Here is a 23,048-nt window from a genome sequence, read left to right as displayed (position 1 = left end):
CAGTTCGGACTACCATTTCAATAATTACCTTGTAGTAGGCCTAGGCTCTGCATGAGACGTGAGAGTCCACAGCAGTTTGAAAGCAAGTAGGTTTCCTAAAACATTCAACGGAAACTTTCTAGCTTAACATATTTTTAGCTCTCTGCCGTGCACAAAATGATCGTTGCGTCAGAGTTCTTATCAGAATCACCTCAAATTTTCAGATAATATTTCTCTATGTAAGGTAGGGGTGTGGCAAGTCCGAACCTCCGCAGAGGTGTGGTCTATGTACAGGAATTAAAAGTAGTTCAGTTGTATGTTATAACACCAAACTAGATTTTTGCCTATTGTATGAAAAATGAAAACGTATCTCATCAATAGTTATTACCTGACTGCAAAACTCAGACTTATTACTAAGTATCTGATTATTTGTTCTTTAAAGCCGCAAGGACCTTCTGCCATGCAACACATACAAATAAAACTTGCTTGTGCTTCACATTTGGTTGTGGTAAGTTGTAGATGCTGGCTCCCGTCAACTAATGCCTGCAGAGAAAACAATTCAGTGGCAAATTTTCAGAACGTGGTCTTCCCGGGTCAAACCAAGGTTTCTTACACTATCCTGTGTTTCTTGGAAGGGGATCGCTGGAATTTTAATACTATTTAGTTACGGATCGCTTGATTTTAATGATTTAACTCTGAGAGAATTATTTTTAATCCAGTCTTTTATATTTGCTAAGACATCATTTACTTTACTAATATCTCGTCGGATGTCTTTCAGATAATGAACTGGTACGATCATCGCTTTGTGAAATGTAGCTCCTGTCTCCTGAATTCTTCTGCTCCCCTAGATGCAGTATCTTTCATCTGTCTGCTGGCACAGGCCAGAGCATAATGTAGCTTCTACTGAAGTCTCGGCCTTTTCTGTGGCTGTGGAAGCCGCTGAGTAAAGAGGTAGAGCCGTTCTTGTTACAATAGCACATTCTACCCCGTGACGACAATAATGAGTAGCTCAGGCGGAACAGCGCTGGCCTTCTCGGCTCAGTCCGCGGTATTTCAAGGCGCTCATATACGTTACCCTCGTGTCAGTAGACTTACGGGTACGTAAAAGAACTTCTGCGGGACAATATTCCGGTACCTCGATGTCTCTGAAAGCCGTTTGGCAAACTACTTCACTCATTTGTCTCTTAACATGCCTCATTTGGAACTGACATTGGTTTTTATTATTTTGCTATAACCGCACAACCTTTGGTAATGCTGTTTGAGGATCCAACCGGCCTCCTAAACAACACCTTCGTATTTAGAAGGTCTGGATATCTGGCTCAGACGTTAAAGCGCTGTAAGTACATCAATCTTATGACTTGCACGTTGTAGTACTCCTTTGGGACAAAATTTTGGCACCTTGGCGCGTCTCTGAAAATTGTAAAAGTAGTTTCTGGAACTTCATTATTACACACACATTCAGAGACGCATGATATCCACTCCTTCGTTCTCGTATCAGTTAGAAAATGTGGCGCATTCAAAGAAATAGTCACTTCTCCCAACCTTCTCAGTTTTAGGCGTAAATATATCTTAGAGGTGTCAGTCATCCGAAATATTGTATAACGAAATAGCGTCATGTAACAAAATGTGTTACCTAGCAACAGTACCTTGACAACTGCACAGGCCATGGAACTCTATATGAATACTTCACATTACAGCCTGCACCGTTGCTAGGTAACATCACGTCACATATTTTATTGAAAGAGATAAATGATAATTCGATTTTCCCAAAATAATTTTTGACATTAATATAAAGTTTACCGACCGATAAAGTGGATAAAGTGGGATAAAGTGGGTTGTAATTCTACTGTCGGCACGCAAGAAAACATAAATGAAGAGACATACTATGCAATAAATATTTGTTTGTTTCCTTGTAAGCTTAATCAGACTGCAGCATTACCGTACCAGTCATTTTCGAAACCGTTCTGTTCCCTTACTTGTTTATTGCCAATCACCTCACAGTGAGAGATATCCTGATTTACAATGATGGGGACCATTTTCTCAATTCTTACAAGATACTAATCTTGCCACTCATGTTTATAATACTTCTAGTTCTTTCTTTGCTGTCTACTATCTCCTTTATAAATATTCTAACTTTCTGGAACACCCTGCAGACCAAAGCCTGATAACTTCATCCTCTGTCGCGTAGGCAACATACAAACGCGCAGGTAAACATGGCAAGATTTTAGAATCCCCAGACGACTAGAGTGTCGTACGCCGTGCAGCGCTGCAACCCACTATGCACAGTCGTAAACACGGTAGCGTTTACAAATTCTCCTCCTAGACCAGTGTGCAGTGCGCCTGTGCGCGCCGTAGAGCGCTGCAGCCCGCCAAACACGGATGTAAGCCTGTTCAGTCGCCTCCCAGCGCCCGCCCATGCCGGCCGCCGCCAAACCGGCGCTGGGCCACCACTCGTCGTGCACTCCCTCGCGAGCGCGTCGTTGTGTCCGCATCTTTCTCGCTCACCTCTTCTCGAACCTCGGACTGTTCGCTCTTGTCGTGGGTTACGTGCTTCTTGGAGCCTTGCTTTTCGAGTTTCTGGAGTCAGGCTACGAGCTGGAACAGAGAGGTCATATCCAACGCTTTCGGGAGGACTGCCTTAAGGAGTTGTGGGGGATTACAGGTAAGACCTACCTCTACATGCCGCCATTCGGACATTATTTAAAAATAAAGTGAGTATTAATGACGCTGACTTGAGTAGCTGTGGTCAAGTTGACGTCTGTGTTGACGGTGTTCATTTAACAGGCCTTGTGCTCGTAAATTTATTCACACGGGACAACGTTATGGCACCACGGCATGTAAAGAGTTAGCGGGACTTATGATGATTAATATGTTATTAATAATTATAATTGGAGCCCGAATGTAGGTTAGAGTGCGAGTAATAAGTACCCTGGCCTGCACACAGCTTATGCCATGAGTTTTGCATAAACATTAGGGGTTCGTCCCATCAGAACCCCTAGAATTTATGTTACTCTCACTGCATGACGGAAGAGTGGCCACACGTGTTAACGCCCTACGGCTGTAGAGCCAAGCTCTCTATTCGGGAGATGCCCACCGTCGGCTGTCCTGTTTTTCCATTTTCACTTCCAGGAAAATGCTGGGACACCACCTTACCCTATTTCATTCACCATCATCATTTAATTTGATTGGCTTCTCAAGTGCCGTTGGTGTCATGAAGGGCAGCCGTCTGTAAAACATGCCATGTAAATTCATCCTACCAAATTTCCGACCCCGTATCAAGAAACGAGTCAAACCTTAATAATTATGTGTCCTAGAGAGGTCTGGTGCAGGTCTCTCGAGTTGACATGTACGACTGTGAGGTTTGAAGGCGGCACAAATACACAGTCCCCGAGCCAGAAAAACCAAGGAAGGTTGACATACTCGATTTGGGCGGAAATCGAGCCCACGACAAATTAGACTAATCAGTTAGCCACGGAGCATGCCGTAATAATAATAATAATAATAATAATAATAATAATAATAATATTCTTGTAGGACTTTTTCCAAGCCCTATTGCTGTCCCCTTCCTGACGTTACCTCATGCGGAAAGATGTTGTATATCTGCGGTGCTTTGTAGTGTGGAGTGTGTTAATTAGCAAACTCCCAGTGCCGGAGTAGGGGAATCGGAATTAAAATCCCTGACCCGAACCGTCCAGGAATCGAACCCGAGTTCTTCTGAACCGATGGCCTCGACGCTGACCATTCGGCTGAAGAGCCCCACCTCCATAGTGTAACTAGCTGGCGTATTTGGAGTACCAGGGTAGATCCCAGGCACTGCCGAATTAACATTGGCAGGACTGGAATGTAGGGGTGTGTCCTTGACACTGCCTCGATTTGAGAATACAAATTTAAATTTTAACGCGAGATTTCCGAAACTCGGGATAGTTCATACAAAATAAATTAACCACATGAACCTTTAAAATAAACTTAACTGGTAATTCTAGAATGGACCGTCAAATATAGACAGATGTAGTGTGATTAGCTACCACCCCCCGGAGGACCGGCTCTGCCACGAAATTTGAAAAGTGGTACGAGGGCTGGAACGGAATCAGCTTAGTCTCCGGAGGTCAACTGAGTAGAAGGGGTTCGATTCTCATCTCAGCCATCCTCGAAGTGGTTTTCCGTGGTTTCCCTCTTCTCCTCCAGGCATATACCGGGATGGTTCCTAACTTAAGGCCACAGCCGCTTCCTTCCCTCTTCCTTCTCTATCCCTTCCATACTGTAATCTAGTACTGTGACTCGTCCTCTGTCTATTTGTGTGAGGCCGTAGTTGTACATGTCCTTGTCGGAAACCGGACTGGAAAGGATTACGGAGATTGTGAGTTTGAAGGTTCTCAGACATTTATGTTCGGACTCTGTATTGTAAAGTTTTAGATAAAGCAGATATAATACTAAATCAAATTCGTTCTACTTGCGTGAAGGTTGTTACTAGATCCATTCTCTTTTGCATTTCATCACCCATACCGCGGTGGTACAGTAACACATAGTCTCGGGGTAACGCATTTAAGTTAGTACGGATGCTGATTGCTGGAGTTCGAATCCCAGTGAGGCGGATAATTTTTACTGCATATAGCCTTTGGTAAGAGAGTGTCAATGACGTGAATGGAGCAGAGCAGCCATCGATATACAGGACTTGAGAAACGCTTGTCTGAACTATGATGGAGGCGAGAGCAGCTAGAAACAAGTCTGAAGAAGGGAGGTCCTGGAAGTGGCTAGGAAAAAATACGATATGAGTAAAGGACTCGGTCCAAGGGTTGGGCTAAAAGTTAAACATGAGGTAGGCAACCCGCACTGTACGGTTCAATGACAGCGCCGAGCCCTCTCTGTGTTTAAGAGAGCTCGGCTCGGACAACGTGTTCCCAACAACTAGCCCGCCCGATATGAGTAAAGGACTGGGTCCAAGGGTTGGGCTGAAAGTTCAACATGAGGTAGGCAACCCGCACTGTAGGGTTCAATGACAGCGCCGAGCCCTCTCTGTGTTTAAGAGAGTTCGGCTCGGACAACGTGATCCCAACAACTAGCCCGTCCGATATGAGTAAAGGACTGGGTCCAAGGGTTGGGCTGAAAGTTCAACATGAGGTAGGAAACCCGCACTGTAGGGTTCAATGACAGCGCCGAGCCCTCTCTGTGTTTAAGAGAGTTCGGCTCGGACAACAGTAGCCTTTGACGTGTTCCCAACAACTAGCCCGTCCGATATGAGTAAAGGACTGAGTCCAAGGGTTGGGCTGAAAGTTAAACATGAGGTAGGCAACCCGGACTGTAGGGTTCAATGACAGCGCCGAGCCCTCTCTGTGTTTAAGAGAGCTCGGCTCGGACAACGTGTTCCCAACAACTAGCCCGTCCGATATGAGTAAAGGACTGGGTCCAAGGGTTGGGCTGAAAGTTCAACATGAGGTAGGCAACCCGCACTGTAGGGTTCAATGACAGCGCCGAGCCCTCTCTGTGTTTAAGAGAGCTCGGCTCGGACAACAGTAGCCTTTGACGTGTTCCCAACAACTAGCCCGTCCGATATGAGTAAAGGACTGGGTCCAAGGGTTGGGCTGAAAGTTCAACATGAGGTAGGCAACCCGCACTGTAGGGTTCAATGACAGCGCCGAGCCCTCTCTGTGTTTAAGAGAGTTCGGCTCGGACAACAGTAGCCTTTGACGTGTTCCCAACAACTAGGCCGTCCGATATGAGTAAAGGACTGGGTCCAAGGGTTGGGCTGAAAGTTCAACATGAGGTAGGCAACCCGCACTGTAGGGTTCAATGACAGCGCCGAGCCCTCTCTGTGTTTAAGAGAGTTCGGCTCGGACAACAGTAGCCTTTGACGTGTTCCCAACAACTAGCCCGTCCGATATGAGTAAAGGACTCGGTCCAAGGGTTGGGCTGAAAGTTCAACATGAGGTAGGCAACCCGCACTGTAGGGTTCAATGACAGCGCCGAGCCCTCTCTGTGTTTAAGAGAGCTCGGCTCGGACAACAGTAGCCTTTGACGTGTTCCCAACAACTAGGCCGTCCGATATGAGTAAGGGACTGGGTCCAAGAGTTGGGCTGAAAGTTCAACATGAGGTAGGCAACCCGCACTGTAGGGTTCAATGACAGCGCCGAGCCCTCTCTGTGTTTAAGAGAGTTCGGCTCGGACAACGTGTTCCCAACAACTAGCCCGTCCGATATGAGTAAAGGACTCGGTCCAAGGGTTGGGCTGAAAGTTCAACATGAGGTAGGCAACCCGCACTGTAGGGTTCAATGACAGCGCCGAGCCCTCTCTGTGTTTAAGAGAGCTCGGCTCGGACAACAGTAGCCTTTGACGTGTTCCCAACAACTAGGCCGTCCGATATGAGTAAAGGACTGGGTCCAAGGGTTGGGCTGAAAGTTCAACATGAGGTAGGCAACACGCACTGTAGGGTTCAATGACAGCGCCGAGCCCTCTCTGTGTTTAAGAGAGCTCGGCTCGGACAACAGTAGCCTTTGACGTGTTCCCAACAACTAGCCCGTCCGATATGAGTAAAGGACTGGGTCCAAGGGTTGGGCTGAACGTTCAACATGAGGTAGGCAACCCGCACTGTAGGGTTCAATGACAGCGCCGAGCCCTCTCTGATTTTAAGAGAGTTCGGCTCGTACAACAGTAGCCTTTGACGTGTTCCCAACAACTAGCCCGTCCGATATGAGTAAAGGACTGGGTCCAAGGGTTGGGCTGAAAGTTCAACATGAGGTAGGCAACCCGCACTGTAGGGTTCAATGACAGCGCCGAGCCCTCTCTGTGTTTAAGAGAGCTCGGCTCGGACAACAGTAGCCTTTGACGTGTTCCCAACAACTAGGCCGTCCGATACGAGTAAAGGACTGGGTCCAAGGGTTGGGCTGAAAGTTCAACATGAGGTAGGCAACCCGCACTGTAGGGTTCAATGACAGCGCCGAGCCCTCTCTGTGTTTAAGAGAGTTCGGCTCGGACAACAGTAGCCTTTGACGTGTTCCCAACAACTAGGCCGTCCGATATGAGTAAAGGACTGGGTCCAAGGGTTGGGCTGAAAGTTCAACATGAGGTAGGCAACCCGCACTGTAGGGTTCAATGACAGCGCCGAGCCCTCTCTGTGTTTAAGAGAGCTCGGCTCGGACAACGTGTTCCCAACAACTAGCCCGTCCGATATGAGTAAAGGACTGGGTCCAAGGGTTGGGCTGAAAGTTCAACATGAGGTAGGCAACCCGCACTGTAGGGTTCAATGACAGCGCCGAGCCCTCTCTGTGTTTAAGAGAGTTCGGCTCGGACAACAGTAGCCTTTGACGTGTTCCCAACAACTAGGCCGTCCGATATGAGTAAAGGACTGGGTCCAAGGGTTGGGCTGAAAGTTCAACATGAGGTAGGCAACCCGCACTGTAGGGTTCAATGACAGCGCCGAGCCCTCTCTGTGTTTAAGAGAGCTCGGCTCGGACAACGTGTTCCCAACAACTAGCCCGTCCGATATGAGTAAAGGACTGGGTCCAAGGGTTGGGCTGAAAGTTCAACATGAGGTAGGCAACCCGCACTGTAGGGTTCAATGACAGCGCCGAGCCCTCTCTGTGTTTAAGAGAGCTCGGCTCGGACAACGTGTTCCCAACAACTAGGCCGTCCGATATGAGTAAAGGACTGGGTCCAAGGGTTGGGCTGAAAGTTCAACATGAGGTAGGCAACCCGCACTGTAGGGTTCAATGACAGCGCCGAGCCCTCTCTGTGTTTAAGAGAGTTCGGCTCGGACAACAGTAGCCTTTGACGTGTTCCCAACAACTAGGCCGTCCGATATGAGTAAAGGACTGGGTCCAAGGGTTGGGCTGAAAGTTCAACATGAGGTAGGCAACCCGCACTGTAGGGTTCAATGACAGCGCCGAGCCCTCTCTGTGTTTAAGAGAGCTCGGCTCGGACAACAGTAGCCTTTGACGTGTTCCCAACAACTAGGCCGTCCGATACGAGTAAAGGACTGGGTCCAAGGGTTGGGCTGAAAGTTCAACATGAGGTAGGCAACCCGCACTGTAGGGTTCAATGACAGCGCCGAGCCCTCTCTGTGTTTAAGAGAGTTCGGCTCGGACAACAGTAGCCTTTGACGTGTTCCCAACAACTAGGCCGTCCGATATGAGTAAAGGACTGGGTCCAAGGGTTGGGCTGAAAGTTCAACATGAGGTAGGCAACCCGCACTGTAGGGTTCAATGACAGCGCCGAGCCCTCTCTGTGTTTAAGAGAGCTCGGCTCGGACAACGTGTTCCCAACAACTAGCCCGTCCGATATGAGTAAAGGACTGGGTCCAAGGGTTGGGCTGAAAGTTCAACATGAGGTAGGCAACCCGCACTGTAGGGTTCAATGACAGCGCCGAGCCCTCTCTGTGTTTAAGAGAGTTCGGCTCGGACAACAGTAGCCTTTGACGTGTTCCCAACAACTAGGCCGTCCGATATGAGTAAAGGACTGGGTCCAAGGGTTGGGCTGAAAGTTCAACATGAGGTAGGCAACCCGCACTGTAGGGTTCAATGACAGCGCCGAGCCCTCTCTGTGTTTAAGAGAGCTCGGCTCGGACAACAGTAGCCTTTGACGTGTTCCCAACAACTAGCCCGTCCGATATGAGTAAAGGACTGGGTCCAAGGGTTGGGCTGAAAGTTCAACATGAGGTAGGCAACCCGCACTGTAGGGTTCAATGACAGCGCCGAGCCCTCTCTGTGTTTAAGAGAGTTCGGCTCGGACAACGTGTTCCCAACAACTAGCCCGCCTTTACTTAGTTTGTCGATACCAGCGTCCGACAGTGATGTGTGGTCTCCGCTTAACGCACTGCGTTGTGAATGCTGAACGCTGGAGTTCGAATCTCATTTCGGCCGAGATTTCTCCTGAATAGCAAATAACTCATTCTTTTTAAGTAAATACATTCATTACGTCTATATTTTTGCTACATTGCGCCTACTAAATCAAATTCATGATACTTCCACTTGAGTGAATGGATCTTGATAGCTCCCTTCTCTTTAGAACTTCATTACGCAGTATCTCAATGACAACGTCCGGTCGTGAAGTAACGCATTGGATGCTGAACACTGGGTTCTAATATCCTAGTAGGGCGGAGAAAGTTTACTGAATAGTAAATGAACGTAGAGTACCAAGGAAGTGAGACCAGCCAATAGGAACAGCTGAGTAGAAAGTGTCATGGCGGCAACATGGATGGTGGATGAGAGAATGTCAAGGAAATGTTTCTGAAGAAATACGATATGAGTAAAGGAAGTTGTTCTAGGGCTGAACTGAAAATGGGGGTAGCGCCTGTGAGGTAAGCAACTCGCACAGCAGGAGTCAAGTACGTACTTTTAAACAAAGCGACATAGAGTCCCCCCTGTATTTTAGACAGCTGGGGTAATGGCTCCGGTTTCCCCTCTGGGGTCGGCCTTCGACATGTTCCCAACCACTGGCCGCCCTTGGCCGTACATTTATCAACAGACCAGAAATCCAAGATTTGTTTCTGGTTACCGATTGGTTGTAAGCGATCACGCATGCGCGCTACTGTACACTTGGACTTGGCATTCTTCCTTGTACGTCATGCGATCTGTATTATTATTGCCATATTCAAAGACTTATTTACTTCATTGTTTAATTTTTATCGCAGTTACTCGACCGTGGATATACGAGCATCATACTGTAGAAGTTACTTAGCTGGTACGGTGCAAATGATTTAGTTTCCTTCTCCTAACTCTAGCGCTAGCTGCATCCGCTAAGTTCAGATTCAAATCCTCTTATTTTATTTGTATGTTGTCTGCTGCCTTCTTTACGTTTAACACTAAACCAAAATAGCAGGATTTTGATAGCGAGAAGCCACTGTCATGAGGGTTTAGTGTTTTGTACACTACATATTTACTTGAGAAAATTCGGGCCGTGTTACATTAAAGTTGAAATAATTATTTAAAAATCTGCTTGTTTAAAGCACTTGTTCATTCTAATTCATCCCGGAGTAAATAACGAGAGGGGATGGATGTTATATCAAAACTGAAGGGTAGGGCAGGCCACGAAGAGTGTTGTACAAATACCTGAAAAGAAGTCGGCAGACTTTTGAACAATATTGGAACACACGGAACTGTAAAATGAAGTGGCAAGATAGGTCTATGAGAACAACATTTTTAGTTTAAAACTAGCACATGGGTACGTGCTAGGCTTGAACATGGATATCTGGAAAGAAATTGCAAGGTAAAGTAACAATTTTCCTTTTAACACTTAGAGTACAAATTGGATTTGAATGTAATGAGAAATTGCGTGGTTATGGAGTAACAAATACAGTACAGTGTGTGCTCTAGACGATCAGTGCCGGAAGGGACGATCCATGTGTGTATTAGACGATGAATACCGGAATGAAATGGCACCTCAGGAGTGAAGGAGGTGAATGTAAGATGTAAAGGAGGCAACCCGACACATGGCGACCCGTCACTGAATCGAGCGGGTGAGCAGGATACACAAATACCTGCCTAACAATATGGAAGCGTGACAATATAACCTCTAGTATGAGGATAAAATGTGTGAAAGAGCATGTTGTGGATCACATCATCCACTACCTTCAGCTAATCCTTGGAAATTAACTACTGACCACTACCTTTAAGGATAATCTCCACATTTGATGTAATGCCCATAAGTTGTCAAACACACACATTGGCGATTCTGTGTGTACCGTCCTACAAAGACACCTCCATTCCCCGTTAAGTTGACCCTTCCCCCCAAAAAAGAATGCGTGTTTCGTTATTTTTAAAGGAGACTCCAAATATCAATTTTCACGCCTGTAACCTTCAGTTATGACATATAAGTATCCTCATGAAAATAATTCAATTTTTCCACTTCCTTCCATCCTCCCCCTTAAGTGAATTTTTAAAAACGAATATTACGTGTTTCTTTATTAATAAAGGAGCTTCCAAATACCAGTTATCGTGACTGTACCATCTTCTGTTTTTGAGATATGTGTATCATCATAAAAAATAATTCAACTCCTTTTTCACCCCCCGCCCTCCAAAATGATTTTCCACCAACAATGCGTGTTTCCTTATTTTTTAAGGGAGATTCCAAATACTAATATTCAAGCCGGTAACGCCTTTAGTTTTTAGATATAAGTATCCTCATACAAATAATTCAACTAATTTTTCAACTCTTTCTTCTTCTTCTTTGTCTCTTTCCTTTATGCCCTCACAGGCATCGGGTACTTGAGCCACTCCCATATGAAGTCAGGTCCAGTGCCAATCTTCTGGAGTCTTTCCCCTCCTTCGTGTCAGCCCTGGTCGTCCCCTCCCTCTTTTTCTCTCTGGTCATCCTTGGAATATTTGTTTAGGCTTCCTTTCCTCTTCAATCCTCACCAGGACGTCCTGCCATCCAAGGTCGTTCTTTTCAATTAAACTGATCAGTGGTTCTTGGTTAAGACACTCTTTCGTTGTCCTATTATTTCTAACCATATCCCTCCTTGTCCTTGCAACTATTTTACGCAAATACTTCATTTCTGTGGCAGTGAGTCTGCAGTGTCCAGCTTTCAGATCCGTACGTCAACACTGATTTGTATATTCTCATTTTGTTTCCCTGGTAACTTCTCTCTCTCCTATGATGGTATTATTGAAATGGTGAATGGCTTTTAGTGCCGGGAGTGTCCGAGGACAATTTCGGCTCTCCAGGTGCAGATATTTTGATTTGACTCCCGTAGGTGACCTGCGTATCGTGATGAGGATGAAATGATGAAGACGACACATACATCCAGCCCCCTGCCAGCGAAATTAACCAATGATAGTTAAAGTTCCCGACCCTGACAGGAATCGAACTCGGGACCCATGTGACCAAAGGAGCCATGGAGCCGGACGATGGTATTATTAATATTATAATACAGATTGTTAGTTCTGTGATTTATTTCAGAACCCACGTTCCTTATGACGCTGCCTAATACGGAACCTGTTCTAAAATCTCATGCTGCCTTTTTGTTCTTTCCTAGTGAGGTGCATCTAACATTAACTTCCACTCGCTGTCTTGCAGTGCGCACCCCCTGTATTTTATCTCTATCTGTTACCCAAAGTGCGATATCATCTGCGTACACTAGTGCCTGTATCCACACTTGTCTCATCTTGCAATTTCCAACTTTGCACATACGTGTTCGCCTCTTACATTGTTTAATAACTTGATCCATGAATATTATAAAGGAGTAGAGGTCTAAGCCCGTAACCTTGCTTGACACCTCTTCCGTAGTAAATTCCTTTGAGGTTTGACCATTTATCCTCTTACACCTTTAACCCTCCTGTATGACAGTCAGTTGAGCTTCCCTTCTTGTGAGTGGGAACTATGATGTTCCGCTCCCAATCTTCTGGTATTTTCTCAGAGCCACAAACTAACTTGGAGAGATCCCAGATCCATTTTTCTAGTTCTCTTCCTCCGAATTTCACAAACTCCGGGTGAAAATTATCCCAGCCTGCTGCTTTACAAGTTTTGATTGCCTCATGCACTTCTTAAAACTTATTCCTTACTGCTTTTCCCTCTCTCTACTGTTATCCTCTTCCATTGGTGTCGTGCCCACCATTCTATTGCTTTCCTTGAAGTAATATTCGCTCCACACTTGCAGGATGTCATTTATATTGGTTTTCAGCCTGTTATTTTTATCCTGTTTCTGATTTTCTTTCCCATTTTGCCTTCAAGCTTTTCACCGCATGCCAGAACTTGCTTTGATTTTGCTTTTAACTTTGTTCTATTTCCCTTCCGAACTGTTCCCACTATTCCTTTTTAGCTTCCTTGACTGCTCTCCCTGCTCTATTTCTTACTTGTGTATATCTTCCTCACTTTTGGATTTCATATATCTTTTCCATGCTTTCTTCTTGGCTACAACCGCTTCCTTTACTTCTTGTCTGTCTCCTATTTCGTTTGACTCTGCTGATCCAGCTCACCTCTGTAGTTACCTAGTTAATCGTCTCCTCCAAAACCTTCTATTTGTCTTCCACGTTCCGCATACCTCTGTGATTTTGCTCCTTCTGTATGAGTTTTTCGCTCAACTTATTCTCATACTCCCGTGGCTTGGAGATACTTTCACTTTGACATCAATTCATTTTTGTTGATGCTCGCATATGTTCGGTGTTGCACCCTCACATCACAGTGCCGGTTGTCTCTGCTTATTGCCTCGAAGATAATTTGGGGGATCTGTTGATGAGGGAAGAAAGAATTCCCTATTCGCATTTCACTATCTATGCAGAACTCAAGCATTATCTTCCCATTGTTCTCTCTGCCTCATACCTTCCCAAGCTTCTATGACCAGAACTCACCTTATTCCCAACTCTAGCATTCCAGTCCCCCATTATTATCAACGATTCTATGGTATCTCTAGCTTTGTCCAATGTCCTCTGGAGGGCAGAGTAAAATATCTCCTTTTCTATCTCATCACTATCTTCAGTAGGAGCACATATTTGTATGAAAGCAACTTTTCGGTTATTTTCCAGATCCAGATCTAATCTCATTATTACTTAATTGTTCACTTGTGATAATTTAGACTTCTTCTTTAGCTCTACTTCTCTTATCTACTCCTGAATATCTGAGAACATATCCCTGGTCCAGTTCCATCTCCCCTGTTCACTTCACTGATCCCGAGAATTTCGAGTTTGTACTTCTTCATCTCCTCCAGCACTTCCACTTCCTCGCCTGTCGGAGAGGTAATATTCCAGGTTCCGTTTCTCGCCAATTCGTCGTCTCGTGATCCGCCCGGGTTCAAATCTGGTACTTCTCTGAATTGTTTTGAAACTCACTCCATACGGGTAATTAACCCTGTGACAGTGGGAGAGGTGCTCCATTAAAGCCTCTGTCCTTGCTTGATTTTCTCTCTGGGTTTACTTTAGGTCAAACCTTATCCACAAGGCAGTTGATCCGCATCTGCCCTGCGTAGGCTATCTACAGGAACATCCCCTTCAGCCGTGTCGGGGTTGAGGCCCCCATCCCAGTCTGTTCCTGAAGAGTACTGACTGGCTTTTACTCAATTCAGAATCAGCCCCCAACGGGGACTAGACCAGGCACGGTTTCAATTCTTTCACCCCCTCCCCCAAGTGGATTTTCCGAAAACAAAAGGATACACGTTTCCTTGCTTTTAAAGGAGATTCTAAATAGGGTCTACCAATTTTTACGTCTGCAACATATTGAGATAACTATCCTCATACAAATAATTCAAATAATTTTTCAATTCTTTCACTCCACCCTTACGTGAATTTTGCGAAAATAAAGAAACAAAGAAAAAAGAAGGAAAAAGAAAGAAAGACGTATTCCTTTCATTTTAAAGGATACTCCACATACCAATTTTCACCGCTGTAACATCCTCAGTTTTTGTCATATCACTATTCTAATAAAAATAATTCAACTCACCTTTCAGTCCTTTTCGTCCCCCTTAAGTGTTTTTTTTTCCGAAAACAAGAAATAAAATTTTCTACTACTACTACTTTATCTCTTTACCCTCCAGGGTCGGTTTTTTCCTCGGACTCGGCGAGGGATCCCACCTCTACCGCCCCAAGGGCAGTGTCCTGGAGCTTCAGACTGACCAGTACCTCGCCCAGACGGTCTCACCTGCTATGCTGAACAGGAATCTTGCAGGGGGGATAGGAAGATTGGAAGGGATATACAAGGAGGAGGGAAGGAAGCGGCCGTGGCCTTAAGTTAGGTACCATCCCGGCATTTGCCTGGAGGAGAAGTGGGAAACCACGCACCACTTCCAGGATGGCTGAGGTGGGAATCTAACCCGCCTCTACTCAGTTGACCTCCCGAGGCTGAGTGGACCCCGTTCCAGCCCTCGTACCACATTTCAAATTTCGTGGCAGGGGCAGGAATCGAACTTGGGCCTTCGAGGATGGCAGCTAATCACACTAACCACTACACCACAGAGGCGGAGGAAAGGATGCTTTTCCAGTTGTACTTCCTCTTAAAACAACAATCACAACTATCAAAATGTTTACGTTAGCACACTCGTGCTGGTTTTCTTCTGAGCCACAGGTCGAATCGCCTCGGAACTGAACCTCTTCCGGAAATGTAGGAAAGCTGACTTCATATTTGGAACCGACGATGCCAAAGTACATAGAAACAGCTGAAAAATCTCATGCAACAGACACAATATTGCTTTTGCTCCCCTGTGTCGTTCATGCCCTTGGTGTGTCAACTGAATAGCTTACCGTGGAAAGTTGAATTTCTGTTGCTCCAAGCTCAGTTTTAAAATTTGTGACGTTTTACGGCAGGTAAACCGGCTTTAACCTCACGAGTAACGTGTCGTGAAGCGTTACCAGTGTGAGCGAGCGACAGCGCACATATCTACAAACTGTCGCGTCCTTGTTACCAACTCTTTCTCCAAGTCACTGAGCATTTCAGTTTCACCTGCACTAACGTTTGGCGTTGTCCTTCACCCGTCCTTTTCCATAACGAAACAAAATTAATTCATCGTAGTAATAAAGGGCTGTAATGGAATATATGACAGTGCGCCTCTGTGGTTAGTGTCATTAGCTGCCACCCCCAGAGAGCCGGGTTCGATTGCTACCTCAGCCATCCTCGAAGTGGTTTCCCGTGATTTATCACTTCTCCCCCAGGCAAATGCTGGGATGATACCTAACTTAATGCCACGGTCGCTTCCTTCCCTCCTCCTTGTCTATCCCTTCCATTCTTCCTGTCCCCGACAAGGCCCCTGTTCAGCATAACAGGTGAGGCCGCCTGGGCGAGGTACTGGTCCTTTTCACCAGTTGTATCCTCCAACTCAAAGTCTCACGCTCCAGGACACTGCCCTTGAAGCGGTATAGTTCGCATCCCTTGCTGAGTCCGAGGGAAAAACCAACCATGGAGGGTAAACAGATTAAGAAAGAAAGAAAGAAAGAAAGAAAGAAAGAAAGGAAGGAAGAAAGAAAAAAGATAGAAAGTGAAATTATTTAACTAATATTTGTCCAAGAAATAAAAAGACAGCTGAGGGTACGAGAGAAAACGTAAACTCGGAAAGGAGAGAGACATGACTTATCATAGACTTCTGGATAAAGTAAAGACAAGTGGCTGTTGAACTCATTACTGCCTTCTGAATACTTCTTTGAATTACTTCCGAGGTGAATAATAACGAGAAGAACGAGCGTCAATAGACCGCATTTTCGTAACAAAGGATTATTAGCAGTGGTTAATGGCAATACCACGCTAAGAGTTTTACCACGGTTTCAAAACGCCTGATATTTACCGAGAATGATGCGCCCGGGCAGTAATCTCTTTGGTTTCTTTCTATCCTGTAAAAATATCGACTCATATAAACCTCACAGTTGTGTATCAATAAACAATGTTAAAACAATGTTGAGAAGATCTGGCACACGATCGTAAACTATTGAGCAAACCAGACTGTACAGCTCAGTTATTAATAAAAGTCCATTGATGACGTCACGTCCATGTTTCATTTGGACCAACCCTGTCGCAGTCCCCGGAGCCCCAAGGAGTCACGTACGAGTCTTACAGTCTATTGCTCGCCGAGTAACAACACGCCATCTTTCATCCAACTGCTGCTACATCGAGATAACTTTATAAAGAACGGAAACCTTACGCGTCGCTTAGTAAGACGCCTTATGAATACATACACGGTAGGAAAATACTAGCAAGATCCGAGCTCCGAATAAAATGCCAACTAACATAGGATTTGAGATGACAAGTTCGTAACTTTACAGAGCCGTCTTCGCTCTCGGTTCAGAACTCAAACTTGCGAGAGTGACAGAGATCTTAGTGCTTGTTGTTGTGTAATCAGTCCATATACTGGTTAGATGCAGCTCCCCTATCTTGTGCTACTACGTAACTACTACATTCTAACCTGCTTGTCAGACTGAAACCTTGGTCTACCCCTACCGTTCTTACCACTAGAATTCCCTCAAATCCAACTGATAATGTTATTTGCTTTACGTCCCACTAACTACTTGTACGGTTTTCGGAGACGCCGAGGTGTCCCGCAGGAGTTCTATTACGTGCCAGTAAAACCGACACGAGACTGGCGTATTTGAGCACCTTCAAATACCACCGGACTGAGCGACGATCGAACCTGCCAAGTTGGCCAGCGCTCTACCGTCTGAACAACTGAACAAGTCCTGGGTGTCTTAAGATGTGTCTCATTCTCTCCCTTCTGCGCCGGGCTGAGTGGCTCAGGCGGTTGAGGCGCTGGCCTTGAGACCACAACTTGGCGGGTTCGACCGTCGCTCAGTCCTGTGGTATTTGAAGGTGCTCAAATACGTCAGCCTCGTGTCGGTACATTCACTGACACGTGAAAGAACTCCTGAGGGACTAAATTTCGGAATATCGGCGTCTCCTAAAACCGTAAAAGTAGTTGATGGTTAGAGGAAAGAAATAGTGGAAAAACTCTATCTTCTTCTCGTATTTGGTTTAAAATTAAGGTAGAAACTGGGAACTCAGCCCTACCCTGACCCAGTATGTTCCACGGTTATTTTAGAAGGAAGGAAAATCAAAACCGGTAAGAATTTGGACCGACGTACTTCCTGTCTTTCTCAACGCCTATCGCAGCGCCGTTCACACCGAGCGTCCGTCCGCAAGCTGGACGAGCTAATGAAAGTACCTATGTCCCTACTAAACGACGGCAATCTTACTGCTGTGGCAAGTCTCACGGAACAGATTATAAGGAGGTAGACAAGGAAATTGTAACTTTTTCATGGCGTCTGAGCGAATTTCGACAGAGAAGTAAACACCCCGCGGTATAGGGGTAGCGAGCCTGCCTCTTATCCCAAAGACCGCGGCTCGATTCCCGGCCAGGCCAGGGATTTTTTCCCTAATCTGGAGGTTGCTTCGAGGTCTACTGAGCCTACGTGATTACAGTTGAGGAGTTACTTGACGGTGAGATGGCGGCTGCAACAATAACGGCCGAAAGGATTCGTCGTGCTGACCACACAACACCTGGTAATCTGCAGGCCTTCGGGCTGAGCAGCGGTCGCTTGGTAGGGCAATGCCATGGGGTACAATACAATTAAACTTCCACCAAAGCAACAAGTATTCCAATTAAATGTAAGCCTTTCTTTCTTTCTTAATCAATTTACCCTCCAGGGTGGCTTTTCCCTCAAACTCAGCGAGGGATCGCACCTCTACCGCCTCCAGGGCAGTGTCCTTTTGGTCGGGGGGATAAAACTGGGAAGAAGGACCAGTACCTCGCCCAGGCGGCCTCACCTGCAGGGGCCTTAGTGGGGGATGGGAAGATTGGAAGGGATGGGCAAGGAAGAGGGAAGGAAACGGCCGTGGCTTTCACTTAGGAACCAACCCGGCATTTGCCTGGAGGAGAAGTGGGAAACACTTGGAAGATGGCCGAGGAGGGAATCGAACTCCCCTCTACTCAGTTGACCTCCCGAGGCTGAGTGGACCGCGTTTCAGCCCTCCTACACCTTTTCGAATTTCGCGGCACAGCCGGGATTCGAACTCGGGACTCCTAGGAGTGGCAGATAATCACAGAGGCGGATTAAATAGAAGTACGCCGTATTTTAGAATATACCGTCATTTGGTATTTGACTACACACTAACGAAGTAAGTCACTATGGACAAGCACATTGACTGAAACTGCCAAACTCATACCTCAGTGTCCGGGACCTTGTTGCCTGTCCCAGAACTGCCAGGCGGAGGGCTGGTATAAAATGCTCACCTCCATTGGGGGTTTGCCTAAAGAGACACTTCACAGCACCTGTGCGAGTCTCCGTTCTTGCTGTGGTGCTGTACGAATCGATTAACCGCGAACAATTACATTTTGTGCGTAATTCCGCAAAGTAGATTTTAATAATTAAAGAAAATTCAAGGGAACTATTAGGTGATAAGGCGTATTATCTTACAAATCCTAGTTTTAGGCTGCTAAACTGAGAACCACTCCCCAGTGACCAAGTGTTGCTACACGTCACTAGCGCTCTCTGCGATATTACGAGACGGCATCTTCAGTGGTTGCGTTTCCCAGGAACGCCAGATGTCGTTCAGTTGATAACCGCAATCGCCCAAAAACATATGTAAATAATGATGTTACTGGTTACAAAGGAAGTATGAATGAGCTCATATCCAAACCTACCTTCATTGTTTCTAAAATCATCTACGTCCTTATCTCATACGGTTCTGGAGACGCCGATATGCCGGAATGATTCTCATGGTACAAAGCTGGCGTATTTGATCACTTTAGGAAACCATCGAACTGAGTCAGCATGAGAAAGTCAGTGTTTTACTAAAGTAAATAGTAAATTCGTCCACTTCTCTGGTGTAGTGGTTACTGTGATTCACTATCACCCCCGGAGGCCCGGGTTCGATTCCCGGCTCTGCCACGAAATTTGAACGGTGATAGGAGGGCTGCAACGGGGTCTACTCAGCCTCGGGAGGTCAAGTGGGTAGAAGGGGGTTTAATTCCTTCCTCAGCCATCCTCGAAGTGGTTTCTCACTTCTCCACGCATATACTGGGATGGTGCCTAACTTAAGGCCACGGCCGCTTCCTTTCCTCTTCCTCGTCTATCCCTTCCGATCTTCTCATCCTCCACAAGGCTCCTGTTCAGAATAGCAGGTGAGACCGCCTGGGCGAGGTACTGGTTCTGCTTCCCAGTTGTATCCTCCACCCCGACCCAAAGTCTCATGCACCAGGATACTGCCCTTGGGGCGGTAGAGGTGGGATCCCTCGTTGAGACCGAGGGAAAAGGCAACCTGGAGGATAAATCCATTAAGAAAGAAAGAAATAAAGAAAGAAAGAAAGAAAGAAAGAAATATGGCGTTACCTTTTCTGGAACGTCTCCGATTCATACGCTATTAAACAATACACGATACACCATAATTTCATGAACAATGAATGAAATTCTGTCTTAAGTACGTAATTGAATCTTCCCGCCTACAACACAGTCGTCAATCACGACAGTTCCCTTAGAGCGAGTGACGTCCTCAGCTCGTTATTCAACTGTTCGATTTTGATTTCCTTGCTCTTGGAGCGTCAGACAACTTTACTTTCAACTGTCAAGATAAATACATATTATTGACGACATTAGTGGCTCGATCTTTTTAATTATTTCGTTATCACGTGTTCAAGCACTACAGTTCACGTACAGCATTCAATATGGAATTACGTTTTCTTTGTGGTCATCAGTCTACAGACTGGTTTAATGCAGCCCTTTATGCCTCCCTCTCCGGCTCTAATCCCTTCATTTCTACGTACCTATTGCATCAGGCTTGGACCCGGACTCCTGAGGGACTACATTCGACATCTCCGAAAATCGTAAAAGTAGTTAGAGATATATAAAGCTATTATTATTATTATTATTATTATTATTATTATTATTATTATTATTATTATTATTATTATTATTATTATTATTATTATTATTATTATTATTATTATTATTATTATTATTATCTTTCTTATTCCTAAAAATGTTCAGGGTTGGTTTTGCTCTCGGACTGAGCGAGGGCTCTCACCTCTCCCGCCTCAAGGGCAGTGTCCTGGAGCGTGAGACTTTGGGTTGAAGGGATACAACTGGGTAGGAGGACCAGTACCTCGCCCAGGCGGCCTCACCTGCTATGGTGAACAGGGGCCTTGTGGAAGAATGGGAAGATTGGAAGGGATAGAGAGGGAAGAGGGAAGGAAGCGGCCGTGGCCTTAAGTTTGATTCTATTCCGGCATTTGCATGGAGGAAAAGTGGGAAACCACGGTAAACCACTTCGAGGATGGCTGAGGAGAGAATCTAACCGCTTCTACTCCGTTGACCTATCCGGCTTCGCGGCTAAATGCTTAGGCTCCTTTCACACTAGACGGTTTCGACCGTACGGCGACATTCCATTAGTGGCGTGAAGAAGAGCATTAGCAGCCGTGTCTTGCCACTGGAATGGACGGCTGCCGTTGACTCAGTGGCGCACGCAGCTAAATGCGTGCTTTCACACTGCACGGTTTTTTAATCGTACGGCAGCTCTCGAGCAGCTGTAGAGGAGATAACGCGAGGGTATCTAGACACAAGTTATACTTATTGGTATCGTAGTGTTTTATTGTTTTACTTTGTTAGTAAAATGTTCAGTGCATTGCTTTGTAGGATTTATCGTTGGTTTTGTGAAATGGCTGACGCAGATTCTGAAATTCTTATTACTCTGGTCCATACTGGGACATAACGCTAGACATTTATACAGTAGTGGCGATTGTATTGGACGTGTGTGTTGGGGGGGGGGGGAATGTACAAACAACAAAACGTACCCGGGTTTGTGGTGTATAGCGTGGGGAGGTGAGGGTGTGTATATACACCAAAACTTTTAAGAAAAGCTCAAAGTGGTAAGCTAATTTCGACGGAGAGGTAAAGATTGTCAGACTACCAACTTAAGTGCGGTAATAGTTTTTTTTTTTTTTTAAGATTTTGATTCAGTACCATACAATAAATCTTTCATCAAAGGAACAATTATACACATGCACTAAAATTAAACAGAAGTACTGTGTGATAATACAATTAAAATTCGTTAGAATTTGACTACACACTACGAAACTAACACACTAAACGAGATTGCCAGATAGACGAAAACGCGCGGCAAGCGAGTGAATCGTACCTCAGCGTCCATGACCTTGGCAATAAAATATACCCCTGCCACCCTTCCTCACAGTACACGCAAAGTCTCAACTACTTGGTATGGCGCTATACAAATTGGTTAGCCGCGACAAACTACATTCTGTGCGTATTCCCGCTAATAATTTTATTGATAATTAAAGAAAATAAAAGAAAGATTTATCTGCTAAGATAACAGGGCTTGTACAAATTGCTTTTTTAAATAATTAAAGTCCTAGTTTCAGCCACCTAAAATGGAATAATAATGTAATGTTTTCTCCACCAAGGGGCTGCCTGGCCGAGGCGGTAAAGGCGTGCTCGGTCCGCCCGGAAGGACGTGGGTTCGAATCCCCGTCAGGAAGTCGTAAAATTTAAGAAATGAGATTTTCACTTTCGGAGGTGCATATGGCCATGAGGTTTAGTCAGCCTACTCCAAAAATGAGTACCACGTTACTTCCTGGGGGCAAAGGCGGCCGGGCGTAGAGCTAACCACTCTATCCCATCACGGGCCGCGGTTAACAATGGTAGAAGCCTTTACCTTCCACCCCTCCAAAGGCCTTCATGGCCTGTACGGAGGTGTCTTTGTCTTCTTCCTCCACAAAGTGGGGCGGGGGCGATCGCACCCCCTCGTCCCCTAATCGCCGCTGCTGCATTTATAAAGATCGGAATGCGACAAGAAAAGCCTGGCGTGAAGTTTACTTAGAAATAAAACCAGATTTTGATCTAATTTAAGACAAAGAAAAAAGTGTGTTTGCTAACTTAAGTGTATTTTCAGTATATATATATAGTGTATATTATTACATAATACAGATTCACAAATATATACTTATGATACAATTTCACAGTTTAATATTCAGCCACAAACTACTAATATTAAGAGATCATCCTATTATTGAAATGACTCTCTTGTATGACTAGCATCAAGACATGCACTGAGCTTCCCACGGCAAAAAAACCGTACGGCAAAAAAAACCATTGCAGTGTGAAAGCAACATCCACGGCAAAAGAGCCGTACGGTTTTTTTTGCCGTACGGTCGAAACCGTGTAGTGTGAAAGGAGCCTTAGCGTGCTGGCCTTTGGTCACAGGGTTCCCGAGTTCGATTCATGCCAGGGTCGGAATTTTAACCATAATTGTTTTATTTCGCTGGCACAGGGGTGGGTGTATGTGTCGTCTTCATCATCATTTCATCCTCATCACGACGTGCAGCTCGCCTATGGGCATCAATTCAAAAGATCTGCTCCTAGCAAGCCGAACATGTCTTCCGTTAATCCCGGCACCAACAGCCATTTCATTTCAGTTGACCTCCCGAGGCTCCCAGCCCTCGTACCACTTTTCAAATTTCTTGGCAGAGGCGGGAATCGAACCCGGGCCTCCGAGGGTGACAGTTAATCACACTAACCACTACAGCACAGAGGCGGATATTATTATTATTATTATTATTATTATTATTATTATTATTATTATTATTATTATTATTATTATTAACATCTATCTTAGTCGTTTTTATTGAGATCTTTGCCTTCTTCTACCATTCTTACCATCCA

At 45.5% G+C, this 23,048-nt stretch overlaps 1 protein-coding gene across 1 annotated transcript in view; it reads left to right on the top strand.

Annotated features, from left to right (window-relative positions):
- Window positions 1–2,394: 2,394 nt before the first annotated feature.
- LOC136882225 (potassium channel subfamily K member 18) overlaps window positions 2,395–23,048 on the top strand; it is a gene marked incomplete at its 3' end in the record, with an annotated part of 431,619 nt that continues 410,965 nt past the window's right edge. Inside the window, exon 1 of the mRNA XM_068229491.1 lies at window positions 2,395–2,641. Within this exon, the coding sequence (XP_068085592.1) occupies window positions 2,395–2,641 (247 nt within the window). The remainder of the gene's footprint in view (window positions 2,642–23,048) is intronic.

The sequence above is a fragment of the Anabrus simplex genome, chromosome 10, assembly GCF_040414725.1.
Source record: "Anabrus simplex isolate iqAnaSimp1 chromosome 10, ASM4041472v1, whole genome shotgun sequence".
Classification (NCBI taxonomy): Eukaryota; Metazoa; Arthropoda; class Insecta; order Orthoptera; family Tettigoniidae; genus Anabrus; species Anabrus simplex.
Note: the sequence above shows the minus strand (reverse complement) of the source record. Positions and strands in the feature narration are given on the sequence as shown.